General features: G+C 44.6%; 1 protein-coding gene across 3 annotated transcripts in view; it reads right to left on the reverse strand.

The window, feature by feature from the left end:
• Nucleotides 1–27,083, reverse strand: part of TCF20 (transcription factor 20) — an 86,202-nt gene that overhangs the window by 2,904 nt on the left and 56,215 nt on the right. Inside the window, exons 3-5 of one of the 3 annotated variants that reach the window (XM_032492341.1) lie at nt 11,618–11,711; nt 4,296–4,345; nt 3,166–3,293 (exon numbers count right to left, since the gene is read on the reverse strand). In XM_032492341.1, the coding sequence (XP_032348232.1) occupies nt 3,210–3,293; nt 4,296–4,345; nt 11,618–11,711 (228 nt within the window). In that variant the 3' untranslated portion in view covers nt 3,166–3,209. The remainder of the gene's footprint in view (nt 1–3,165; nt 3,294–4,295; nt 4,346–11,617; nt 11,712–27,083) is intronic. The other 2 variants (XM_032492339.1, XM_032492340.1) reach the window with 2 other exon arrangements.

Raw genomic sequence — 27,083 nt, forward strand, 5'->3', positions numbered from 1 at the left:
TGTGAGCAAGTGACACTGAAGCTGAGACCCAGAGAGGACAAGGAGGCACAGAGCTCAGGTCTGGGGAAGTAAGTGCACGTGCAAAAGCCCAGAGGGAGACGCCGGGCCTCTGAGGAGACGAAGGAGCCTGGCCGGAGACTCCTGCAGGCCTTTGGAGGCTGAGGAGTCTGGACGCAATTCTAAGTGTGACGGGAACCCCTGAAGTTGAGAGGAGACAGGAATCTGAGCTGAGCTGCAGTGCATGGGAGGCAGTGAGGGGCCACCTGGGCTGCGGGTGGGAGGGAAGCGGGCGCTGGAAGCCCCTCTCCGGGGGTGTAATCCCAGGACGCCCCCCGAGCCTGCCTGGGGGAGGGGGATCCAGGACACGACACTTGCTTGTACATGGGCGGGCCGGGTGACCGTCTCCAGTGTGACATTCCGACCACAGAAGCTGCTCAGGGAGGCCCAGCTCCAAGGCAGGGAAGCTGCTGTGTGCAGGTGGCACTGCTTGGCACCCAGGACCACGCAGCAGCTGGATGGGGGCTACGGGGGGCTGGCAGGGGAGGGGGGTCTCCTTGCTTACTAAAGGCAGCAGCAGAAGACAGGTCTAGGGGTTCCGCTGTCAGAGCCCTGCCCACGAGCTGCCCAGAGCCAGCAAGACGCCGGCAGCACAGGGCAAGGGTGGGCACCCTGCCCTCGTCCTCAGACCCGCCCACTGGATGCTGCCCAAGGACCTTTCCCCTCTGGCACTGCTGCCCTGTGCTGGACAAGTATCAGGCACCTCACATGCTGGCAGGAGGGTGGAGGAGATAAGAACTCATGTCTCCCGCCCCCAGCCCTGGGGCTCTCTGCTAGGCAAGGCAGCTGCAGTGCCCAGTTCGCGGCCTTGACCCCGCCAGCGCCTGCTGCGCGAGGCAGACAGGCTGAGAGGGCAGCGCGCCCGGCACTTGCTGACACTGCACCCCAAGGCAGGCCGTGCTGGGCGTGCTGGAGACATTCCTTAGCTGAGTTCTCACAAGGTTGCCCATTGCTACTCCCCTTTTTACAGAAAGAGAAAGTGAAGCAGAGACGTTAACTGGCCTGACTCTGGTCACACAGCATTTTCCACACCACTCTGTGTGAGAAAGTGGGGCACCAGGAAGTGGGACTCAAATGTATGATCCGTGCCCCTTCCCCGAGACCCAGCGTCCCTGTCCCTGATCACTGGGGCTCCCGCACCACCAATGGCACCTCTGGGCCTGAAGGATGGCAACTGCCCCCCGACAAGTGCTGAACCGAGAACCCAGGACAAAAGGTCCAGCCTCGTGGGGAAGCACGGATGACAAGCACTTCGGGTGGACAAGCCTGGATGCATATGTCTGCCCTTTTCCCTACAAGAGGTACGTGTCTGACCTCAACAGACTCAAAATTACCCCAAACTGGGGGTCAGGCCACTTAATCACTCAGCGCCTCAGTTTCTTTTATATAAACAGGAACAGTAACATCGACCTTCTGAGGAAAGAATGATGAAGCTTATTGTTCCACGAGAGCTCAGGAAGAGGCAGAGAGGATGGAGATGATGAACAAAATTAAAATTTCCAAGAGGAAATCTGCCCACCAGGCCAAGGGCCCAGACTTCATCTTCTTCTCAAGCACAGGCTGGGACTTCAGGACAAGGACAAAAGGCTGAGTAACAAACGGCTCTCTCCCTACCCGGCTCTTCCCAGACACTGCCAGGAATATTCTGCGTGGCCTCTTGTATAACTTGGCACTAACTACCTGGGCCAGGAAGGTGGCAGAGCCGCCTAGAAACAGTGACACAGTCAAGGCCAGGGTCACGCAGAAAGGCCAACAGAAACATTCTGGAAAACCACGCAGACTGCTGTCTTGCCTGCGGGTCAGTGCCCCCTGGCAGGTTCTAGAAGTCCACAGGGCTCCATGTGATCGTTTGACTCCTGTGACCCAACCACCGATCCTGCTCTGCTCCCTCCCTTCCCAGTCCCACTCCCCGGAAGAGGAAGACAGAAAAGCTCGAGTCCAAGTCCTCACTGGACAGCCCCTCAAGAAAGCGCAGTAACCCCTGCTGGCCCCACAGACTCATCACACAGCGGAGGGGAATTCCCTGGAGGTCGGGCCTGGGACCCACCTAGAAACAAATGACTTCTCAGAGGAAAACCGCCACGTTCTGAGAGGAATTCCTCAAATTACTGTTAGGTATTCCAGAGCCAAGCAGACCCCCCACCCCCGCCCCAGCTGTAATAGGAGGGAGGGAACTTTCCACAGAGTCGCAGGCGTGTGGTGCTGCCCCAAAGGGCCAGGCAGAACACACCTGTGTGGGTCTCAGACGGCTGGAGTAAACCCAGAAGCCCTCATCTGAAGAGAAATTAATCCTTTAAGGAACATTTGAGACAAGCGGCCCCCCACCCCATCCTGTAGAAGCAAGTGCCTCAAGTTACATTTCAGGTTTTCTTCTCATTATAACCTGTTACCCTTTTCCCTCAGTGACTCAGTGAGGACTGGGCAGTGAGGGAGCCAGCGGGGGCACAGGAGGCCTAAGTCCTACAGTCCTGCTCTCAGCACAGGCTGCCAGCCCTGACCACGAGCCCACAGACACACTCACAAAAAGCACAACTCAATCTCTTAAGGTTTTTGAAAGTAAAATTAAATGGGATGCTACAGTCTACTACATCTTTGAGGGGATTTTCCTTTCCTTTGTACTTCTGTGAAAAGGAACCCTTCACAGTACTGGGGGAAAAAAGATTTCAAACCACCAAACTTGAGGAATTTTTTGTCTTTCAGAGAAAACCCACCATAAGCTTTAGAGATATTGAGTAAATTGAAAAGAAGAGCCCTCTGGCAAGAAGCCTATCTGAGCCTGGGAAAGAGCGAGGGCTGCTGGCAGAAGCCCCCCTCCCGAGGGTCCGACTCGGAAGGCGCTGCATCCTGCCCTCAGGAGCTCCACACACAAGGCCCAGCTTCAGGAAGTCACCATGAACCCCAATGGGTGATGGTACCATTTCACAGCGCCACACCACCTTTCCACACATATTCTGGGGAGCTAAGCAACAAATGGGAAAACATTTTACCCACTCTGTGTCGGCAGTCCACGCGGTTAAATGCTGCTAGTGCAGCCTGGCCTGGGCTGCGCACGGGGGCACAGGCCACGACACCCCCTGGAGTCCGGCAGGGGCGGCGACCCAGACTCACCTGTGCTTGCTGTACTTTCCATTCCCACGAGCACACTGCCCCCCTCACCCCCGCTCCGACTGCTCTGTGCTCAGGCTGCCTTTCGCTGTCTTGTTCTGCAAGGGGGGGAGAGGGCATGGGAGGGGAGGCTGACTCCGGCAAAGCCAAGGAGACAAGACAGGAGGGACGAAGAACGAGCGTGGGGTCAGGGTGGGCAGAGGTGAGGAGAGGAACGCACATGGAAAAGGAAAGAAAAAGCAGAGAGTCAGTACTGAATGACAAACAGGAGATACTCAGACAGGGTTTTCTGAGGCAAAATGTGACCGTTAAAAAAGGGAAGCTTTTTAAAATAAAAACATGTAAATTTAAAACAGAGAAAACTGTAAGATCCTATGATCCATCTCTGGAAATAATCTTTAAAGAAAAGCGTAAGTAAGCATATTTCAGAAGCATTTGAGAGCAGACCCAACAGGATGACCTCTTTCTAGTACTTTCTGGCCCCACTTGCAGACTGAAGGCTGTGAGCACCAGTGGCCACCAGGTGTCAGTGTGACCTCAGCCAGAGCAGAGTGGCGCTGCAGAGATCCCAGGTGGTCCTTCTCTACATCCTCCCCTTCCCCCACACACATGAGGTGTCTCAGAAACAGATCATTCACACCCCCCCCTTATCTTTCCTTTCCTAAATTTAAGAGGCAAAAAGAGACCACCTCCTGAATCAACTACAGAGACACTACCAGTTGCTTCTGCTGAAGTAAAACCTGGAAGAGACTGCATTTCCCCAAAAGCCTGGAGTAACTCTACTTCTAGTAGGGGAAGATGCCTTTGCTCCCATTCAAGGCGGACAACCAGTCTTACGTCCCGTCAGCCTGTGAACTGGAATTCCATTACGCTAAGGGGGAGCCGGTAGTTTTACTGCCTTTGATCTTCCAATTTCCCTTAATAGACAAAACACCTTCCTCTCCAAAACACTTCCCCTAGTCCCCCCTCACCACGGGGGCACCGATACCCACGCCACAGGGCTCCCTCCCCAGGTGCCTCTCCTCCCCCCAGGCCAGGAGTGGGCGGCAGCCCCCCAATGTCTGGTCTTCAGGTCTTTCAGGAGAAGCCCCCTGACCCCCCCAGCCCTGCCGGGAGTGTGGGCTCTGACTCACCTTGTGCTTGGGGCACCTCACCGAGAAGTTCTCCTCATGGAGCAAACAATCTGCAAGACAGAAGGGGACAGTCAGGCGGGGGCTGGCGTGTGGCACAGCCCGAGGGGCGCGGGGCCGCACTGGTCAGGACTGACGAGGCCAGACATGGAGATAAGAGGTCCGCACTGTGACTTCTAATAGGAAAACATGAGATACCCCCCAATAAGCTACAGTAAGTACCTCAACACGATAGAGTGTCAGTCCAATGTTAAACAATGAACATTTCAGACTAGTTACTGCTATGGGGGAAACACAATGCAAACGGTTCAAAAAGCCATAATACACATAAATGTGTAAGTACAATCTCACTTTTGTCAAAATGCTTTTTAAAATTTATTTTTGGGGGGTCATTAGGTCTACTTATTTATTTATTATTAGATTTTTTTTAATGGAGGTACTGGGAATTGACCTCATGCATGCTAATAAGCATGCACTCTACCATTTAAGCTATACCTTCCCCCCTCAAAATGCTTTTTATGCATTAAAAAAAGACAAAGGAAATCTACCAAAATATGACAGTGGTTCTCTTGGGTAGTAAGATTATAGGTGATTTTAATTTTCTTTATTTTTATCTTTATTTCCACGATGATATCTTTATTATTTTAATAATGAGAAACAATCTCCAATAAATGTTATTTTTAACACCCCGTATCCTAGGCCAAGCTCACTCCACAGGCCACAGCAAAGCCTCCTGATGAAAACACTTCAGATCTGCAGGCGTCTTTTCTCCTCATGGAGAGCCACACGTCAGAGAAAGAATGGAAGCCTGGGGCCCCGCTGCCACGTTGTCCTACAACCCATGGAGTCCCGGAAGCCCTGTAACCCACGCTAAATGCTCCAGAGGAAAGTGAAATCCCATTAGGAGGCTATTCATCCTTGGAGCAAAATGATGCGTCCCAACTTTTAACTCGGAGACATCCTCCGTGACAGCGAGGACGCGCGTCTGCCTCCAGCTGAGCCGTGCTCCGTGGCACAAGCATGGTGCATTGAGCAGGGCGAGGAAATCTAATTAACGGGTTCACTCCGCACACCACAGCTCCCAAAGACGGACAGCTGGGTCGCTGGTGCAAGAAGCAGTGGCAGAATGTTAATAAATATTGATCACACGTTCTCAGAGAGCTCCCAGGTACTATGGCGGGAGGTGGCCCTGGTACTTAGCCTTGTTAAATTCATAATTTAACTCAGGTTTAAAGTGAGGCCCAGATTAGCAGCCTGTGTACCCAAAGATTTCAAGTGAAATAGTAATAAGCAAGGGAAGACACAAATGAAACTTTTGAGGTCCTCTCTATCTTAAATACATGAAAAAGAAAAGAAAAGAAAAAAGACCCTGCCATAACCTGGCTAAGTCTGTACCATCACCGCTGTACCTGCTCCCCCAACTCCCTAGCCCTGGAATCTCTTAAGATTGGGTGGGTTCAGCCTTCTCTGCTCTGGGCCAGCCTCCGGGCACAGGAAACTCAGCAAGTCCTGCTAACCTTTATGTCCTTCCCCACCAAAAGCAAATAGCCTGGCAGTAAGTGAAATGTGTTAATTTAAAACCCACAAGTACATGGCGTGACCAAGGCTCCTGCTGCTCCAATCTGCCAGAGAGCTTATGAACAGCGGGAGACAGACAGCTGGAGCTCGGAGGAAGCGCCTTCTCCTTACCTGGGCTGAGGCAGCAGTGCTTGCTGGCAGAGTCTCTAGTTTGGGCCAAAGAGAAATAGCACAGGCCACGTGGGGCAAGGCCACCCTTATGTCACAGGGGTTTACAGAAATGAGGAGGGGGACCATGTCAGCTGGAAAAGATGCCACTAGAAAGGTAGAGGTGGCTCACAGCCACAGAACAATGACCAGCTCTGATGCACCATTAGTAAAATTGTCTTTTAAAGTTAGCAAACATATCCCCTCTAAGCTAGAAAGCAGAAGAGATAAAACAATGTAGGTACACACTAAAGGGAACTTGGAGCGAACGCCAGGTACTTCTGAGGGAAATCTAAACAAACCTACGAGACAGGGCACCCTCTGGCAGGGCCTGCGTGCAGGAACACTGTGAAGGTGCCCCTCCATCCTCGTGGTGCCCACAGGACACCAGCAACTGCACTTCCCATTCCTGGCGGGGCTGAGACCCACAGCCGGAGAGCTTGGCCACCTGGAGGCGGCATGGCGAGAAGACTAGGCTGCCTCCAACCAGACTCTGCTGGGGAAAGAGTGAAGAGTGGTGGCAAGTGTAATAAACGCTTCTGAGGTCTCTGAACAGACTCTGGCCCCACACCACTGGCCAGCCGGACCCTCACTGGTTTTCTCCAAGCCCCTGGCAACATGCTGCACGGTGCAGAGGACCTGGTCAGCACTTCCCCACAGTGAGGTCAGAGTAAACAGCTTGCTGGACCATTGCATAAGGTGGAGGAGACTCACAAGGTTATCAAGTCAACCTGGTGGCTTCCAGACACAAACATCACACCCAGAAAAGGACCCCACTTTCATTTCTCTCTTTAGGCTTAAAGACAGGACTTAGCTGGGCTCCTCATAACAAGCTATCTGAAGCTTCAGAGACCCACATGCATTCACACATAACACTTAAGACTCATACTGGCAAAATCCAGGCTGGGACTCGGGCACTCGCCAGCCTCACCCCCACCTCGCTGAGGGGCAGTCTCTGGAGAGGCAAGCCTGGTTCCTGGGGCCAAAGGAGGGACATAAGAGGGAAGAAGCAAGACCACCAGCCGTTTCATAACGACCCATCCTGGCTCCGGACCCTCGGCCACAAGATCAAAGTCAGAAGCAGAGAGAGCAGCTTGAAAATGCTGTGGAAGGGTGGCTGTAGAAGTAAAATCCCAGCTGTGTTTCTTCATGAGGGTAAAAGAAAAAGCCTCTCTAGGCAAGATTCCTTACACACAATGAAATTATTAATGAGCCACCACAGCTCTTTTCCCCTTTAGTCTTAATTGCTATGGCTCATTGCATTAAATATATTAATTTTTTAAAAACTGGTACTCATGTTCTTATTACTGCATCTGCCACCTGGAGCCAAATCCGGTGCCTGTGACATACAAGGAGCACAGCACAGTGAACCACAGTGTCACAAAAGTAGTGTCAGTATCAGGTACAGGAAAAGCTGCAGGAGCCACCGCTCCTCATGAAACAAAGATTCTGTTTCCATGGAGATGTCCCTAGTGATAAAAGTTTTCCTTTAAACATCAATAGCTCGCTAAGGTTTGAGCAGCTGACAGCAAGGCACAGAAGAAAATGTCAAACTGTTCCTTACTCCACACAGAGATGGGGGACTCACAAACTCAGGAGCTTATTTTTATTGTAACTAGAAAAGTCAATCAATGAACGCCTTTCCTGGATACAAAGATCTACCAGATGGAGAACAGAATTCCTGAGAAGACCATGTGGGATAAATACAAGCATCAATCCGCACAGAAGTGAAGACTCTGGATCATTGTGACTCAGGTCGTCAAAGAGATCAACAAATGCCCAGACACGGTCACCCTGTGAAGCTGCTTTTTTGGTCCCAGCTCCACGTGGAAGAGCAGAGTATGCAGCAGCTGGACAGCAAAGCCAGAGGCCAAGGTCCCGCTGACCTAGGCAGCCTCCCTCTTGCTGGATACTCGGCAACCAATTTCTGCCAAATAGAGATGTGGCCAACTTACCTGGACAGGCCACGGAAGACAGGATCAAACGGAGAGTGACAAGTATCACTTACTTCCTAACCCTCAGCTGGTACAGCAGGCCCTGCTTCCCTGCTGGTTGGGGGCCGGGCGAGCCTCTGCTGGAGGGAGGAGGGCCTTTCCCAAAAAACCCCCACTGCCCGGCTTGACCAAGGCGGCACCGAGCCTGTGCTGCCAGCCACCAGCTGCACATGGCTCTGGGAGTTTAGGTTAAAATAAAATAAAATAAAATAAAATAAATAAAATAAAATAAAATAAAATAAAAAACTCAGTCCTTCCTTCTAACCAGCCATCTTCCAAGCGCTCAGTGGTCACACATGGCCTGTGGCTACTGTATTGGAGAGCGCAGATGTAGACCACATCCATCACTGTGGCAAGTTCTACCAAGCAGCACGGCTCAACCCCTGGAGAAACCGTGGCTGGAGGTGGGCGCCCCGTGTACAGAGAGGGAACACACTCCCAGGGGGACGGAGTTCCCTGCCTGCTGCTTCTGGGCAGAGCCTCCATGCAGGAGACCACCTTTCACCTGGCCACTGGCAGGAAAGCCAATGTTTGCAGTATTCCCCCATGTAAAAATTACAAACAACTTCATTTAAAACCCACGAAGCTTAAAATAGAAAAGGAAATAAAACATTCTGGTGTAACTTGGGGCAGTATCATGAAAATGAGAAAAGGCAACACTTGGCTCTTAAGAGAGGAGGATTTAATGACTGTACTGTAGAATATGCTAGACCACGACCCAGGGTGAATTACTGCTCAGACTCAGCTTGGAAACGTTCAGGGGAAGAAAGAGAATGTAAGGGACAGGCAAAACCCCAAACTCCCTGAACTGACACTTCAAGGCTGTCTTCTTACTCGCCACTTATCCTTCTGGTCAAATAGCACCCTGGCCACCAGCTGCCCCTCAGCACAAGCAAACACACTTTTATGAGACTCTAACTTTGGTATAAGCATTATCTTTCTGTACGTTTCTTGCTCTTTTTAGCTGCTGCTCCTGCAGAAACCTGGAAAAAAGAGGAGAAAAGAAGGGACGACGAGAAGGACGTGAAAAGCAGGGGGATGTGCTTAAGCAAATGTCAGGAGCGGAAGGAAGGGAGGTGGGGACGAACTCAGATTCCACTCCACGTGCTTTCTCCCTCTGTACCTGCTCCCATCACCCAGTCAGCCACAGCCTTTCCCCTCACCCCTGCCAAATCCACCTCCACCTCCTGGAAACAGTGAGGCTGCCCCAGGGAAAGCCACGTTTCCCCCTGGAACCTGGGAAGTGCTTAGAGAGAGCAAGCACCATGCAACTCTCATTTATCTCCTCATTTTCCCTCCCACTTCCCTGACTGCAAGCATTCTGAGGGCCTGTGAGGTGAACCTAGACCCATCTAATGTTCAAAAAATAACTGGTAAAAACACCCACCGAAGAGCCAAGAGTCCAGTGGAAGAAAGAGGATTTTCCCAGGCTGCTGAAGCTGAGTCAGAACTCAAGTCTGCATTGCTAACTGATGGCACTTCCTGGACAAAAGGTGTCCCTTCTTTCAACAGTTATCACACCACAAAGTACTGATGTGATCATCTCAAGAGACCAAAAAAGACAAAAATTCAACACTTCTGCCTGATAATGCACAACAAACTAGGAATAGAAGGGAACTTCCTCAGTTGCATCAAGAACATCTATGAAAAGCCCACAGCTCTCATAAGGGTCGGAAACAAGACAAGGACATTGGCTCCTGCCAATTTTGTCCAACACTGTAAGTTCTAGCCAGGACAATCAGGCGAGTAAAAGAAAAGGTATCTGATTGGGAAGAAAGAAGTAAAACTGTCTATTCGCAGATGATATATCATATATAGAAATCCATGAAACAACCGTCAGAACTGATCAATGGTTTGAGTAAAGCTGCAGGATACAAGACCAATATACCGAAATCAATTCTATTTCTATATACTCACAGTAAACAATCTAAAAGTCAGATTAAGAAAACAATTCCATTTATCATCACACCAAAAATAATAAAATACTTAGGAATAAATTTAACAAAAGAAGTGCAAAACGTGTACTCTGAAAATTACAAAACACTGTTGGAAGACATGAAAGACTGAAATAATGGAAAGACAGATACCCTGTGATCACTGGTAGAGAACATACTATTGTTAATATGGCAAATCTCCCTAACTTGTTTTGCAGATTCAACACAATACCTATCAAAGTTTTAATGGCTATGTCTTTTTTTTTTAAAACAGAAATGGACAAGTTGATCCTAAAATTCATATGTATAGCAAAAGATCCAAAATAGAGAAAATAAGCTTGAAAAAAAGGAACAAATTCGGGAATACTCACACTTCTCAATTTCAAAACCTCCAGTAATCAAGACAATGCGGTGCTGGAAAGAGTCCAGAAATAAGCCCACACATGTACACTCAACTGGTTTTTGACAAAGGTGCCAAGGAATGAAGAAAGAGTAATCTTTACCACAAACGGTGCTGGGACAACTGGAGTCCATATGCAAAAGAATGAACTGGACTCCTACCTCACACCATTTAAAAAATTAACTAAAAATGGATCAAACACCTGAGTAAGAGCTAAAACTATAAAACTCTTAGGAGAAAACATAGGCATATATCTTTGTGATTTTTAAATGTAAAAATAACAATAAGCAACAAAGAGATAAGCACCAAAAGAAAAATGGATAAACTGGACTTCATCAAAGATGCTCAGTATCATTAGCTATCAGGAAAGTGCAAACTCAAATCACAGTGAGACATCACCTCATGCCCACTGGGACGGCTATAATAAAAAAGACAGATGAAAACAACTGTTAGTGATGAGGTGGAGAAATTGGAACCCTCACACACTGTTGGAGGGATGTAAAATGATTTAGCCACTTTGGAAAACAGTCTGACAGCTCCTCAAAAGGTTAAACACAGGGTTAAACATATGACCCAGTAATTCCACTCCAAGGTTTATATTCAAGAGAAATAAAAACATTAAGTCCACACACAGACTTGTATGTGAATGTTCATAGCAGCATTATTCACAATCAAAAAGTGGAAAACAACCTAAATGTGCATCAACTGATGAATGATAAATAAAAAACACAGCATGTCCTTACAATAAAATACTGTTTGAAAATAAAAACGAATAAAGTACTGACATGTGCTGGAATGCGGAAAACCTGAGGAGCAGGTCGCTAAGTCAAAGAGAAGCCCGTCAAGGGGACCACACATCGTGTGACCCACTCATAGGAAACGGCCAATAGGCAAGTCTACAGACATAGGAAGTAGGTTAGTGGCTGCCAGGGGCTGGCAGCGGGGGGGAGACCACCAACGTGTAGGAGCTTATGAGGCGATGACAAAGCTCTAAAATTGCTTGTGATTATGGTCGTACAACTCCGTGAATATAATGGCAAAAAAATTACTGAATTGTACACTTAAATTAATGAATCTTTTGTGAATTATATCAATAAAACTTATAAAAAATATCACCCTATTTCAATCCTTTTTATATCTTTTCTGCATTCCTTCAGAATTTACAAACAGAACAGTCAGAAGAGACAAAAGGAACCATAAAGAAGGGAGAGAATCAAAGTGTACATCCTACCCTTCAGATGCTCTGAACAAGGGTCTGTGGTTCCATCTTACCTGCGTCAATGGCACACGGGTAATGGTATCGGAAGGAGCAGCCTTTGTTGTAGCAGCCCAAGGTGGCGCCTGCCTCCTGGCAGTGGGAACATTTCTGAAAGGAAGGAAGAAATCAGGTGTGTCAGCATCCCAGACTCATCCCTCTCCTCCAGGCCTCCCCTGGACCCCACCAGTCAGACCTCGGCACATGTCTCTGTGGTTACAGGAGTCTGTGCGGCAGGACAGGCTGTCAATTTCTAATCGCCACTCATGGACCACACCATGGAAGGGATCCAGCAGTAACGTTTTAGGCCAGGCCTCACAAATAAATTAAACAGAGCAACACAGTGGGGCGAGGGTGAAGCACCCAGCTCTGCCTCTGGTGTTCCTGTTGTCCAACTGCTCACATGCCTGCCTGTCCTTTCCTTACTCCTCACCGCTCTGGTGAACTGCCTACAGATCCTGCCTGCCTATTTCTGCTGTGGAAGTCTGGGGTAGGAGGGGATGGTAAGATAGTAGAGTTATATATAAACCTTTTAGAATTAAAAGTGGAATCAGGATTCTAGTTCTTATATTTGTAAGATTTTATTTTTATTCTACTTATCCCAAATGCCCAATACAAGCATATTTCCCTTTTCAGAAAATATGGGCTCCTGTAGGCAAACGGTATTTTTATACACAAATCCTATTTTAAATGCACTAGGAAACCTGCCATGAATTTCTGGCTGAGACGTTATCCTGTAATTGAGATGCTCCTCCTTATTTGGTCAGGTTTTCGTAAAGTGGAGCACATCTCTATCGTCCCTGTGATGTGGCTGCTGTGAGCACTCAACCCCATGTCCTACCACAATATTCCTATTTCTAAAATGCAACCATACTGGCCCTACGAAAGATGGATGCGGACTCTTGTGGTGGCAGAGGACACCTGGAGAAGGCTACCTGGATGATACAGACCCTCGCTCCTGATTCTAGGAAAGATAAAAGTGCCCCGTAAGCAGTTACACTTATGGAGAATCCCCCCTTCCCACTCCTCGCCATAACCTTCCTGGGACAAACTGACTAAAGGGCTTCTCTGTCTCTTCTCTTTTGCCTCTGATAGCAGCCTGTTAGGGAATGTGTGGCCGCAGGCCTGTAGCAGTCAGCCTCACCTAGTTGGGGTGAAGCCCACCTGGACGCTGCCATAAAACAAGCACTCTAACCCAAAGCAGCAGGAGCAGGATGACAGGGAGCTGGACCAAGCTTCCCTAACACTGATGCTGTTGGAAAACCACAGGAATACCGGCAGCAACGCAGCCCCCGTGCTGGCCCTGCGTCATGTATCGGACATCACCTGATGCGACTGACGTGGACCAGCTCGCTTCTAACTACCTTGTGACATCGCCACTCTACAGGAGAGGTGTCTGAAGCACCGGAAAGTGAAGTAACCTGCTCCAGGTCAGAGCTGAACTCTGCAGACCAGGCCTGGCATCCTCCGGAGGTAAATGGGGCAGGGACAGGGCTCTAAGACAGTCCTTCAGGAGCCCTGCCTTCCCCTAGAAGACCATCCGTCTGTGTGATGATAACCAGTAAATGTTTACCATGTGCCCTCACACCCTGCCAAGAAATAAAAGACTACTTGGCCTGGAGTGAACCAAGGACAGTTGGCAGCTTCTTGGGCAGCCTGTGGCTTTATCTGCTTTTGTCAGTGCCACAGGGCACCTTCAGAACAAAGGTCTCATCATCAACCAGGGGAACAAACATGGCTGGTTGCTCAGTGGTCACCCACAGCCATTCCTGCTACACCCCTTGTTCCTAAAGGAGCCCTGAATGGTCAGTTATCCAGAGGGCTCAGCTACTGCAGGCCCTCCCCACCTTGGGGGATGAATCTCAATGGTGGCCATTTAGGAATGGGTGTGTCAAGCATTTCTGGTAGGAAAGTCTGCAGGGAAAGGAACTTTTGGGAAAGTTCTACTCCTCTTAACAAGTGACATGATGCAGGAACCGGCCGTCTTCTCACTTGGCCTCTGTGAGGATGGGATGGTGAGGTCTGTTGCAACCATCTTGTCACCACAAGGGGACAGCTCTGAAGACAGAGCCCAACCCACTGAGGACAGCACAGTAACAGGATGGAGTGAACCCGGATTTCTGTAACATTGTTAAGCCCTAAAGCAACCTACCCCAGGACCACCCCATCTCCAGACTTGTTAAGGGGGAGGATACTCTTCTTTAAAAAAAAACCAAAAACAAAAACCAATTTTTAGTTTAATTTTGTAACTTGCAATCAAAATATCCTAACTGATGAGAAAGGGACCTAGTACCTGAGGTGCTCTCTGCTGTTTCAGGTGAAGTGCGGGGGCCCTGGAACCTAAATAACTCCCTGTAAGGGATTCCACCACTTCCTATCTTTGTGTTACTCTTGGCCAAATTCCTAACCTTTGTTTCTTTAGCCTGCAGACATAGACCTGATGATGTGATCTACTTCACAAGAGATGTTGTGAGGGTTAAACGTGTTCCTCCAAGCTTACAATAGTGGCTGGACAGAAGTGCTCAGTAAATGTGACCCAAGACGACCACAAGCCAGACAGATGACACGGACCATGAACAAACAGCAACCTGCAGAGCAGGCCGAGTCATCACCTGGGTTTACAGACAAAGAGAGGCGATTAAGCTCAGATCCAAACACTGTCCATTTCCTTCCTACCTCAACACATGCCCTGCTGCCCCTGGCAGGGCTTCTCAAAGCTCCCTGCCCTGAACCAGCCTACATTTTTCTCATAAAGAAAGCAAATTCATCCCTTACCAGGAAATCACATCAATAAAATAATGACTGTTTCTTTCAATTTGAAAAGCACAATTAATTTACTATGTTACATTAGAGGAAAAAGGCATATTAAGGCCTTAGAGAAAGGGCCTTAAAGAGTTTAGGCCAGTGGTTCTCAAAGTGTGCCTTGGATCAGCAGCATCAGCATCACCTGGGAACTTGTTAGAAATGCAAATTTTGGGATTCTGGGAAGATTGCAGAGTAGGTAACACCAGGAATCTGTTTCCCCACCTGGACAACAATTGCACTGGCAGAATCTGTCTGATGTAACTGTTCTGGAACTCTGAAGTCTGTTCAGGGCCTGAAACTTCCAGGGTTAAGACTTGGATGGTAAACTGCAGTTGTTTCTGGTCAATTTCAGCTCTTAGCACAGCAGCACTACCCATCTCCTACTCCTAGCCAAGCGGGAGGCAACCTAACCTTACAACTTAAGGAACAACAAAAAGAAGAACAAATTAAACCCAAAGCTAGCAGAAGGAAGAAGTAATAAGGATTCTAACAGAGATAAATGAAACAGAATAGACAAACTATAGAGAAAAACCAATGATACCAAAAGTTGGTTCTTCAAAAAAGATCAATAAAATCAACCTTTAGCTAGATGGATTAAGAAAAAAGAGAGGACTCAAATTACTAACATCAGAAATAAAAGTGGGACATTACTACTGATTCTACAGAAATAAAAAGGATTATAAGAGAGTACTATGAGCAACTGTATACCAAGCTGGATAATCTAGATGAAATGGGCAAACTTCCAGAAACACAAAACCTATCAAGACTTAAATCACAAAGAAATAAAGATCTGAATAGACCCACAACTAGTAAGGAGACTGAATCAGTAGTCAAAAGTCTCTCAAAAAAGAAAAGCTCTGGATCTGATGACGGCTTCACTGGTAAATTCTACCGAACATTTAAGGAAGAAGTAATACCAATCCTTGTGAAATCTTCCCCCATAATTTAAGAGAAGGGAACATTAAAAAAATATATATCATTCAAACAAGGCTAGTATTACCTGATACCAGAGTCTGAGAAAGACATACGGGGAAAAGAAACCCTATAGATCAATATCCTTTATGAACACTGATGCAAAAAATCTTCAACAAAACACTAGCAAACAGAATCTAGCAGCATATTAAAAGAACTATACACCATAACCAAGTGGGATTCATTCCTGGAATGCAAGGATGGTTCAACATATGGAAATCAATCAGTGTTATATGTCACATCAACATCATGAAGGAAATAACTACACAACCATCTCAACTGATGCAGGCAAAGCATCTGACAAAATTCAACACCCTTTTATGGTAAAACAAAAACAAAAAGAAAAACAAAAACACACAACAAACTAGGAAGAGAAGGAAACAAAAGCCATATATGAAAAACCAACAGGGAATATCATATTCAATGGTGAAAGACCAGAGACGTTTCCCCTAAGATGAGGAATAAAAGCAAGGATGCTTGCTTTTACCGTATCTATTCAACACAGTACTGGAAGTTCTAGCCAGAACAATCAAGAAAGAAAACGAAATAAAAGGTACCCAAACTGGAAAAAAGGAAGTAAAATGATCTCTATTTGAAGAAGATATTATCTTATATGTAGAGAACCCTAGAGTTCACCAAAAAACCTGTTAGGACTGATAAATGAATTTATTTAGCAAAGTAGCAGGATACAAAGTCAATACAGAAAAATCAGCTGCATTTCTATACATGAACAATGAACAATCTGAAAAGGAAATTATAAAAACAATTTGATTTTCAATACCATAAAAAAAAACACCTTAAGAATTAACTAAGGAAGTGGAAGACTTGTACAATGAAAAATACAAAACACTGCTGAAAGAAATTAAAGAAGACATGAATACATGGAAACACATCCCATGCTCATGGATTAGAAGACTTGATATTATTAAAATGTCTACAGGGTGATCTACAGAGTTAATGCAATCCCTATTAAAATCCCAATGACTTTTTTTTTTTTTTTTTTGCAGAAATAGAAAAACCTATCCTAAAATTCATATGGAGTCCTAGGGACCCCGAATAGCCAAAACAACCTTGAAAAAGAACAAAACTAGAGGACTCATACTTCTTATTTCAAAACTTACTACAAAGCTACAGTAGTTAACAGGGTGGTACTGGCATAAAAACAGAGATACAGACCAAAGGAATAGAATAGAGAACCCAGAAATAAACCCTTCCATATATGGCCAAATGATTTTTGACAAGGGAGCCAAGACCGTTCAATGGGGGAAAGGACAGTCTTTAAACAAACAGTGCTGGGAAAACTGGATATCCACATGCAAAAGAATAAAGTTGGACCCTTATCTAATAGCATATACAAAAATTAACTCAAAATGGATCAACGACTTAATTGTAAGACCTAAAACAATAAAATTCTTAAAAGAAAACATAGGACAAAAGCTTCATGACATTGGATTTGGCAATGATTTTTTGGTTATGACACCAAAGGACCACATAATATAAGAAAAAGAGATAAATTGAACTTCATGAAAATTTTAAAATGTTGTGCATCAAAACACACTATCAACAGAGTAAAAAGGCAACTTACAGAATGGGTGGAAATATTTACAAATCATGTATCTGACAAGGGATTAATATCCAGAATATAGAGAACCCCTAAAACTCCATCAAAAAAACCTCCAAAACAAAAACCAAACAACTCATTTCAAAAATGAGCAAAGGACTTGAATAAGACATTTCTCCAGAGAAAATAAATAAATGGCCAATAAACACATGAAAAGATGCTCAACATCACTCATCATTAGGGAAATGCAAATCAAACCCACAATGAGATACCACTTCATACACATTAAAATAACTACTATCAAAGAGAAAACAAGTGTTGTTGAGGATGTGGAGAAACTGGAACACTTGGGCACTGTTGGTGGGAATGCATAAGGGTAAAATCACTGTGGAAAACAGTATGACAGTTCCTCAAAAAAATTAAAAATAGAATTATACAATCCAGAAAATTCCATCTTTGAGTAAAAACTCCCCCAAAATGAAAGCAGAGTCTGAAAAAATTTGTATACCCATGTTTATAGTAGCATTATTCACAACAGCTAAAATGTGGAAACAACCCAAGTGTTCATCAACGGATAAAGGAATAAGCAAAATGTGGTATATGCATACAATGGAGTATTATTCAGTCTTAAAGTAAAGAAATTTTGGTGCATGCTACAACACAGATGAACCTTGAGGACATTATGCTAAGTGAAATAAATTGGTCAGTAAAAGACAAATACTGTATGATCCAACTTACATGAGGTATTTAGAGTAATCAAATCACAGTTACCTCAAGTATAATAGTGGCCGCCATGATCTGGGGGGAGGAGAACGTGTGGAGTCTTTAGTTTAATGGGTGTAGAGTCTCAATTTTATAAAATGAAAAGAGTTATGGGGATGGATGGTGATGATGGTTGCACAGCAATGTGAATGTGTTTAATACCACTGAACCATGCACTGAACAGTTAAGATGGTAAAATTTAAGTCTACTTCACAGTTTAAAAAAAAGAGGGAGGAAGCAAATTCTCAAACCCCATCTCAATCTGTAACAAGTCTCCAGGCAATTCTGATGCCAAATTCAGTTTGAGAACTATTGGTCCAATTTCAACTTCCCAACTTTTTAGACGAGGAAGACAAAGACCCAGAGAAACGCAATGACTGGCTGAGCTAGGATTTCAGGTTTCCTGGGAGCCATTTAGTGCTTTCTTCACTATACTTCTGTCCCTTACAGACTAATGCAGACCGTAGGGCATGACAGGCAGAACCGAACCTGAAAGATGTCAAAGATGTTCAACTTCAGCCTCAGAATCTTTGCTTTAAGGCAATGCAGCTCCACAGATATGATTAAATCAAGTCTCAATCACCTTGAGATGAGGAGAGTATGCTGGATTACCCAAGTGGCCCCATTTTAGTCACCTGGGTCTATAAAAGTGAAGAACCTCTCCCAGGGGTATCAGAGTTGCAGGTTTTAGGGAGATGTGACGATGAAAGCAGGGTCAAAGAGATGCAACACTGCTGGTTTTGAAGATGGAGGAAGAGGCCATGAGCCAAGAACGTGGACAGTCTTAGAAGCTGGAAAGGACAAGAGAAATTCTTCCTTAGAGCCTCCAGAGAGAAACACAGCCCTGCTGACATCTTAATCTGAACCTAGTGGGACCTTGTGTGGGACCTGTCACCTATAGAACTGTTAAGATAACAAGTCTGTGCTTTAAGCCACTGCTTGTGGTAATATGTTACAGTAGTGATAGAAAACCATTAAGCAGGGATTTTCTGAGACTCTCACAATAAAACTAATTGTTCATTTTCCTTTTACATTCTTCAGCATAGCAATTTTCTCCCTCATGGAAACACCCACCATTTCACTCACTTTTTATTAGGCAAATTCTGGCATCAGATCAGTGACACAGGAACTAGAAGGGACACTGGGTCTGTTTTCAATGCCTTTGTTTTTTCTGGTACAAGAAACAGACTAGAAGCAAAGTGACTTGCTGAAGATCACGTAACTAAAAATCCCAAAACTTAGAACTTGACCCTTTTCTCTTTGAAACCCAAGTTCAACATTCTTTATACCATACCAGGCTGCCTTCTAGTCCTCTTCATTCACTCAACTAGCCAATACTCGAAAAGTACTTCCTGTGTGTCAGTTGCCAGACAGAATATAAAAATGTATCTCTATAAAACCTTCTGTTTCTATCCTCCTCTTCTATCCTAAAATTAATACCGAGGCCAGAACCATTTCCAATTAGATTTTGATTCTTTACTTTTTACCTAAAGAAACTATTTACATTACCATTCTCCCATAGTGTAAGTAATAAAGTCACTGTACAGCTGAATGTCCTTTGTTTTTGATGCCACTGTTGTTACAAGTTTAATGATATTCATTCCCAGGAGAGGTAAGTCCACACAATACTGTTCCTAGTACAAATGAGACACAGAGTGGGACTTCTCAATCATGGTTTGTAAAGCACAGTACTTTTTCAAACTAGCAATGGCCTAGTCTTTCATTTACTATGGGAGGGTACAATGGTTATTTTTAGGCAACTCTGCATTTCCTGATACTGCAAATCTTGGGAAATAAATTATAAAATGCATTCTTAGCTTTTGGACATGTTTAAACAACATAAAGTGGACAAACACCCACCCTGATCCTTTCACCAGCCCTTGTCACTGCCTCAGAGGCAATGAGTCACAGGGATTGTTGACTAGAGCTGGCAAATGGCAGAAGCCCAATCACCAAAAAGCAGTTCAGTCCGATACTGAAGGAGAATTCTGCATGCCTCTTCATTCACAGAAAGGTCTTTCCTATGAGATGTAACAGCAAACTGAATGATCACTTTGTTTAATGAGCATCTCGGAGCAGCCTCAGTGCACCGAAGCACCTGGGTCAGCGTATTATTAGTGTTGACGATGATCAGTTCTCTTCCAGCCGTCATGATCACACACGTTGCCACTGTGCCTGAGATAGCCTCTATCCAGCACTGCACATGCTTCTGCCTGTGCTTACAGCATTAACTTTTCACATTTGTCCACCTCCCCTAAACTGCGAGACTCATTCCTGTATCCCCAGGGTCTGGCACCCTGTAGGAGCCGTAAATGTGGGCTGATGGAATGAATGCAATGCCTGACACATTTGAGAGTGTGGAGAAAACTAACGAGGCTACTCTTCAACATGAGTTAAAAAGCTGATGCTGACAGAACCTGGAGAATGTGGAATAAGGTATGTGTTAACTTTTGGCCACAAGCAGCAGCTTCTTTTTCCTTTTAATTATGCCTTCCATACCCAGGACAGAGGCCTCTGCCACCTGAGCAGTCTACTCCAGCAACACAGCAGTGACACGGTCTACCTGCAAGGAACTACCCTTTAAGGCCCAGGAGCAGCTTTCTTTGATGCACCTCTGCACCCTATCAATTTTCTCCAAGAGCACTTCACGGTGTCAGCCAAAGCAGTACATATAAAACCCTCTATATTTTGAGGTCTTGCTTCCGCAGAGCTAGGTAATCTTGTTACGTTCCCTGAAAGCTCATGAGACTAGCTGGAACGATCTGCTGCTGCTCGCCATTCCCACAGACTTGGAAGAAGGGTCTGGCATCACACCACAACCGAGAGCATCACCGAGGCTTCAAAGCTCACCTCGGAAGGGAGACGCCCAGTCTTTCCAGGTCCATTTACTCAATACTACGCAAGGTATGTATTTTAGTAAGCAGCATTATGTCCCATAGCTGTTCCAGCAAAAGCATCAATTCCAGAAACCAAATCCATTTCACACCTTGAAAAATAATGATTCCAGTGTAGATGCCGCCAGTCACACTTGCAGCACTCACTGGCGAAGGCTAACTGTGTGTCCCTTAAGACGAAAGCTCCAGGTTGGCCTGGCTTTTCAGAGCAAACATGGATGGTCCAATGTGAACATGACCCATATGTGAAGCAGCACAAGGGCCAGTGGAAAAAGAACCTGAGCTTTTGTGTGAAAGCCAAAAAAAGTCACCACGTCAATTTTATCATCTGCAAAAATGAAGACAACAATACAGCTGACCCTTGAACAACTCGGGTTTGAACCGCCTGGGTCCACTCTTTTGTGAATGTTTTTCAGCAGTAAATACTGCAGGACTACACAATCCATGGTGGGCTGAGTCTGCAGAAGCAGAGGAACTGAGGATACCAGAGTGGGGGAGGAGGGGCGCGACTATGAGTTATACTTGGATTAATGCCGGAGTTGTTCAAGGGTCAACCTTATTTGTTTTACCTTCCTCATAAAGTTGTTGCACAAAATAACTGTGAGAGTGTTTAATAAACTATAAAGTTCTATAACTGTTAGGAATTATAAAAACATATCTTCATCTTTAATTACTGCTGTCAAAATTAAACACAAAACATACCAAGTGGGTTCTATTAGATTAAGGCAAACTAAGTTAAAAAATCATTTTTGGAACTAACTTTTTCCTTTAGAATACTGCCTGAAACAAGCAGACCTGGGTGGGCCTGAGCATCTGCTGTCAGGTTTTCTGTAACTTGAGTTGCTGTGTGTACATTTCAGTAGTATTCCACCTCTGAGGGTGTGTATATAGTCAGCTCTTGGCCAGATCTCTGAACACTGCATCTCTTAGCTACTATTCACTATTACTTTCATTTATTTCTCCTCCTAATTCTATTATTGAACAATACAGATTAATGCGAATTATTTTTAATGTTTTGTGAAACACTTCTGCATTGGAAGGAAAGGTACTAAATAAACGAGGAATAAAACTATACACAATCAAGCGCAAATTAAACACTAGCAGGAGGTCAAAAGTGTGGAAAACTGAGCACAACCAGAATGAGGAAAAGGGCCCCGCACACTGGTCTGTTGTGCTTTCAGGTACTGCCCCTGCCTGGTACGGGCAGAGCAGACTCAGGCTGCCTATACCAGTGTCACCTGCCACGGGCTCCTAGCCACATGCTCCCAGCCTGTCCCCACCCTTGCTACGCAAGCCCCACACTCACAGTAGACTAACCGAGGATAATTTCTCCCACTGCTTCAGGACCCGCCGCTGCTGTGAGGGGCTGAGGCCCAGCAGGTGTACTGCTCCTCATAGCACACCCAGAGCCTAAAGTAACAGCTCATCTTCTCTGTTCCCAGGACAGAGTCATCTGCTTCCCCTCAAAACCAGGAGAGAAAACACACATGCAGAAACTTTCTTTAATCTGATGGTCATTGTTTAGATACAAAAATCTGGAATAAAATTATCCACTTAGACCCCCACTCTCCTCCCGTAAAACCCTCAATCAAAAAGTGACTCTGCTGCTGACCCTGAAAAATACTGGTTTCTTTGGAAACCTTTTCAAACACATTATAAACCTACCAAAAAAAAAAAAAAAAAAAAGTCTGTGGCTGAGTCAGGGTTGAGGGTTGGCTGGCCCCGAAGTAGAGCAAAAAGCACAACGGCCTGAGCAAGGTCAAACCTATGCGCAACTGCTCAAATGACTCTGGCTTTGTCCCTGGCCTCTGTTCCACGAGGAAAGCCTGTTCCCTGAATTCCCTTCCTACTGTCTTTGTACTCACGGATGGCTTTACACTGAAGTTATGATGCTTTGAATCAGGCTAGAAGGCCTGGGATTAAAGGACTTTTTTCCTTCATTAACAAAGTCCTTTCTTATCTTTCTGCACTTTGTCTGCCAAACAGAGGAGGCAGAATTTAGCCACAACCTTGACCACATGAAAACACATTCAGAGTACACATGCCTTTCTATGATGGATTTGTTCACTTTAACATTCAGCAAACAATAAAAATTATTAGGACTAAGATGCAGCTGGGGAAGGGTGTCTTTTCTCTAGAAGATTCTATCACATGCATCTCTATTTCTGTTGTTGCTGTTTTTACAAATCTGGATTTTCACATGTTAGGTGTGTTGGAAGTAAGGTACATCTGGTGTACCTCCATCAGATGTGACGGTTAGTAACCACTGGCTACCACTAAAAAGCCAGGCTGGTGCTTCTTTACAGAATCATGTAATCAAGTAATTCTATTTAACATGAAGAAAGATTTTGACTTCCTAACAAGCTGTTCTTGGGACTGTTTTTTTTTTTAACTGAAGTACAGTCAATTACAATGTATCAATTTCTGGTGTACAGCACAATGTCCCAGTCTTGGATATACATACATACACTCGTTTTCATATGTTCTTGGGACTTTTAATTTGCCTTATTAACATGTCAATTTTGAGTCTACAGCATAAAACTGCAAAGTTAAGAAAGTGGAAACATGGGCTGGAAGAAAATTAAGAACTCAGTTTTGTCTTTATCGGCTCAAGTTTTCTCTATTTCTTATCTTTCCCTCTAAATTCTGGTTTCTCTAAAGATCACAAGAGTCTGTATGATCAAGGTGTTTTTGATTCTCTGTGGTTTCTGCTTTGACTATTTAAGTTTTCTTAAATGGTATCAACTTCAGAAAGGTAATAATCTTTCCTTTTTAGTCATTCAACAAATTTTTATTATATGCCTATGTGAGCAAAAGTCTGCCCTCAGGGAGCTTATAGAATGGCCTGTAGTTAAGAAACCAAAACTGTGATGTGTTATGATGTAAATAATACTTCAGAGCTTAGAGGTAGTGTCCCTGACCAAGTGAAGGTCAGGAAAGCATTCAGAAGTCAGGACAGAAGGGATAAACTACCTTACAGAAACAAGCACTCAGGGTGTGGAGGGCTGACACAGTGGAGCTGGATTCTGAAGGGCGGGGAGGTGATGAGCATGAATGTGGGGCCAACAATGGGTTGTGAGTTAGGGAGGTCTGGAAGAGTTTGGGTATGGGGGTACGAGAGGCTGCATTTAAAGGTATGGAGGTAAAACCAACAGGACTTGATGATAAGCTACAGGCATGGGGGTCTGAGATGCGCCTCTGAGCCGGGTGTCTGTGGTGTCAATGGCGGGGGCCCTTACTTGGCAGGCACAGAGGAAGGGGGGCCCTTTGGGCATCGTTGCAGCAGGATTCTGACAAGGAGAGGGCACACATGGCCCCTGCTCTAAAAGCTACTTACTCTTAGAAAAATTCCATTTATAGAATAGAATGTTTTGGACACAGAGCAAAATCTCAATTGGAATGATCAGGAAAGGGTTTAATGTCAAACGATACTTCCTGGTTCACTGTGGGTGAAAGCTAGAAACTCCTTCTGGGATACCTGAGTCTCTACTATTTTGAATTAAAATGATTATTTACTGTTGCCTCAGAGTGATGATTCTATCACTAGGACTACACTTGTAAGATACTAGGTAAAGACTAGGCTTTTTTTTTTTTAATCAAAGTGACCCCAAGATATAACAAAACTTGCTTTTAAAAATAAATCTCTGCTAGCAAGCTTTTTTCCTTATCATTTCCTTGTTTATCCTAAAGTGGAGAGGAAAAAAAATACAGTTAAAGACACGTTCCAGAGGACAATACAGATGGCCAATAGGCCCATGAAAAAAATGCTCAATACCGCTAATTACCAGAGAAATGCAAATCAAAACTACAGTAAGGTATTACCTCACACCGGCCAGAATGGCCATCATTAAAAAGTCCACAAACAATAATTGCTAGAGAGGGTGTGGAGAACAGGGAACCCTCCTACACTGTTGGTGGGAATGCAGTTTGGTGCAGTCATTACAGAACACTATGGAGATTCGTCAAAAGACTAAAAATAGACTTACCACATGATCCAACAATCCCACTCCTGGGCATGTATCTGGGGGGAACTCTATCTTGAAAAGACGCATGCACCCCAATGTTCACAGCAGCACTATATACAATAGCCAAGACATGGAAACAACCTAAATGTCCATCAACAGATGACTGGGGATAAAGAAGATATTTATTTACTTCTTTACTGGAATACTGCTCAGCTATAAAAAGGAATAAAATAATGCCATTTGCAGCAACATGGATGGACCTGGAGGCAGTCATTCTAAGTGAAGGAAGCCAGAAAGAGAAAGAAAAATATGATATGATATCACTCATAGGTAAAAATTTAAAAAAAGAAAAAAAGAAGACACTAATGAACTTACCTACAAAACAGAAACAGACTCACAGACATAGTGAACAATCTTACGGTTACTGGGGGAAAAGGGGTTAGGAAGTGATAAACTTGGAGTTCAAGATTTACAAATGTTAACTATGTATAAAACAGATAACAAGTTTCTTCTGTATAGCACAGAGAACTATGTGTGTCTTGTAGTAACCTATAACGAAAAGAATATGAAAATGAATTCATGTATGTATATGTATGACTAAAACATTATGTATGTTATACACCAGAAATTGACACATTGTAAACTGACTATACTTCAATTTTTAAAAATGACATATTTCAATTAAAAAAAAAAGAAGGGGGGAGGGTATAGCTCAAGTGGTAGAGCACATGCTTAGTATGCACGAGGTGGTGGGTTCAATCCCCAGTACCTCCTCTAAAAGTAAACAAATCTAATTACCTCCCCCCTACCAAAATTAATAATATAATACATAATAAATAAATAAATAATTAAAAAAAAAAAGATATGTTCCAGTTGGTTGCTGACATCTCCTGGATTTGCTTTCCTTATATTCAGTGGGTTATCTTTTTCCTAGTTCCTGCCTCAAATATAGGCAGCCTAAAAAGAGACAAAGAAAGACACAAAAAGAGAAAAACGGAGAGAGCTAGGCTGGAGAGGAGGCCCTGAGTTCTTCCCGCTGAGCCGAGCTGTCCAGGCACTTGGGTGGGGGTGGAACCGCAGCAGAGGCTCCTCAGAGAAGGGAGATGGGAGACCAGTGCTGGCCCTGCCTCCACCAGCTAGACAGGCTTGGGACAGTTAATTAATTTAAGCCTTGATTTTTCTCAACAGTAAAGCAAGGGTAATACCCAGATGGGAAAAGAGGAGGAGGGTGGAGAATCTTTTAAGAAAATTAACAAAACAAACCAAAACCTCCCCCAATCAACCTTGAATGTGCTTGACAATGAAGAAAAAGAGTATTTTTTAAATGACATGTACAGTATTCCTAAGACACCCTACATAAAAATGGAAGGAAAAAAAGTCCCAGCAGCCACCCCAGGATGGCCCCCTGAACAGAGGCCCTCTGGGCTTATCTGCAAGGCTCTGGGCAGCACAGACATCCAGAAGCCAGCTTTTAAAACAATCCACTGCTAGTGCTTACACCCAGCAATGCTGCCACTTATGTGCACTGGTTTTGAACATTTATGTTTTTAATACAGCATTTTTCACAGGCCAGGCACAGCATTTAACCACTTTTTCCCCCACCCTCGATTGTCTGTTTTAGTATGGACACTGTATTGATGATAATGTTCTCTAAACATGTACTTGTATCAGTACAGGTACTAGTAATTATTTTCTATCAAGATGCCCACAAAATTGAAAGTTTTAATTATCACATATGTAACGAACTCCAAACGTGGATGTGGTGGGCACAGACACTAGCCATTCACTATAGCTTTTAAAAGCTCTGTAATTCCCTAACTTTAATTCTCCTGGGTTTATAGTCTTCAGGTTTGGCAATAACAAATTTAGAGAGGCAAAACAAAGCAATTTCCCAAATAAAATGCATCCACTTATCACAATTTTAGTTAAAACCAGTCTTCATCTCCCCCCTTCCAGAATATTAAATAAAGCGTTACAAAAGAAGGCTTGGTTTAATTGTTTTTTTCCCTCTTGTTCTTGAAATGTATACTGCTATGTTAATATACATGTTTCATAACTTCATTTATGAGAAAGTCAACACAGGCCTCACTAATGATGTTTCTTTGACTTAAAACAGACCTTGGTTTTTTTCCTGAAACATAGTTTGCACTTTATCTTACCCACACCACAGGTACATATACTCCGTTTAAAATAGTTCTAATCAGAGGCTTTCTTTTACAGCCAGAGAAGAGAATTGTAACTCTGTTGAGAACCTTATATGTTTTGTCTAAGGGGAGTTTCTACATGTTAGGAAGAAAAGGGATGTGTGCCTTTAAGAAGTTAGAAAGGAAGTTTAGGCAGTAATTAGCAGGTTTGCTCCAAGTAGCAGCTGAGAACCTGAGAAAGGCCAACCCAGCAGGAGGAGGAGCCCCGTGGTAGCCCAGTAAGAAAGAGAACAGCCTCTTCTCCAAGTGTAGAGACAAACGCTTTTATTTTATAGACAGTTTAAAACATTGAAATTTAAGTTGCACAAGACTATAAACTA

Source organism: Camelus ferus, chromosome 12, assembly GCF_009834535.1.
Source record: "Camelus ferus isolate YT-003-E chromosome 12, BCGSAC_Cfer_1.0, whole genome shotgun sequence".
Taxonomy (NCBI): Eukaryota; Metazoa; Chordata; class Mammalia; order Artiodactyla; family Camelidae; genus Camelus; species Camelus ferus.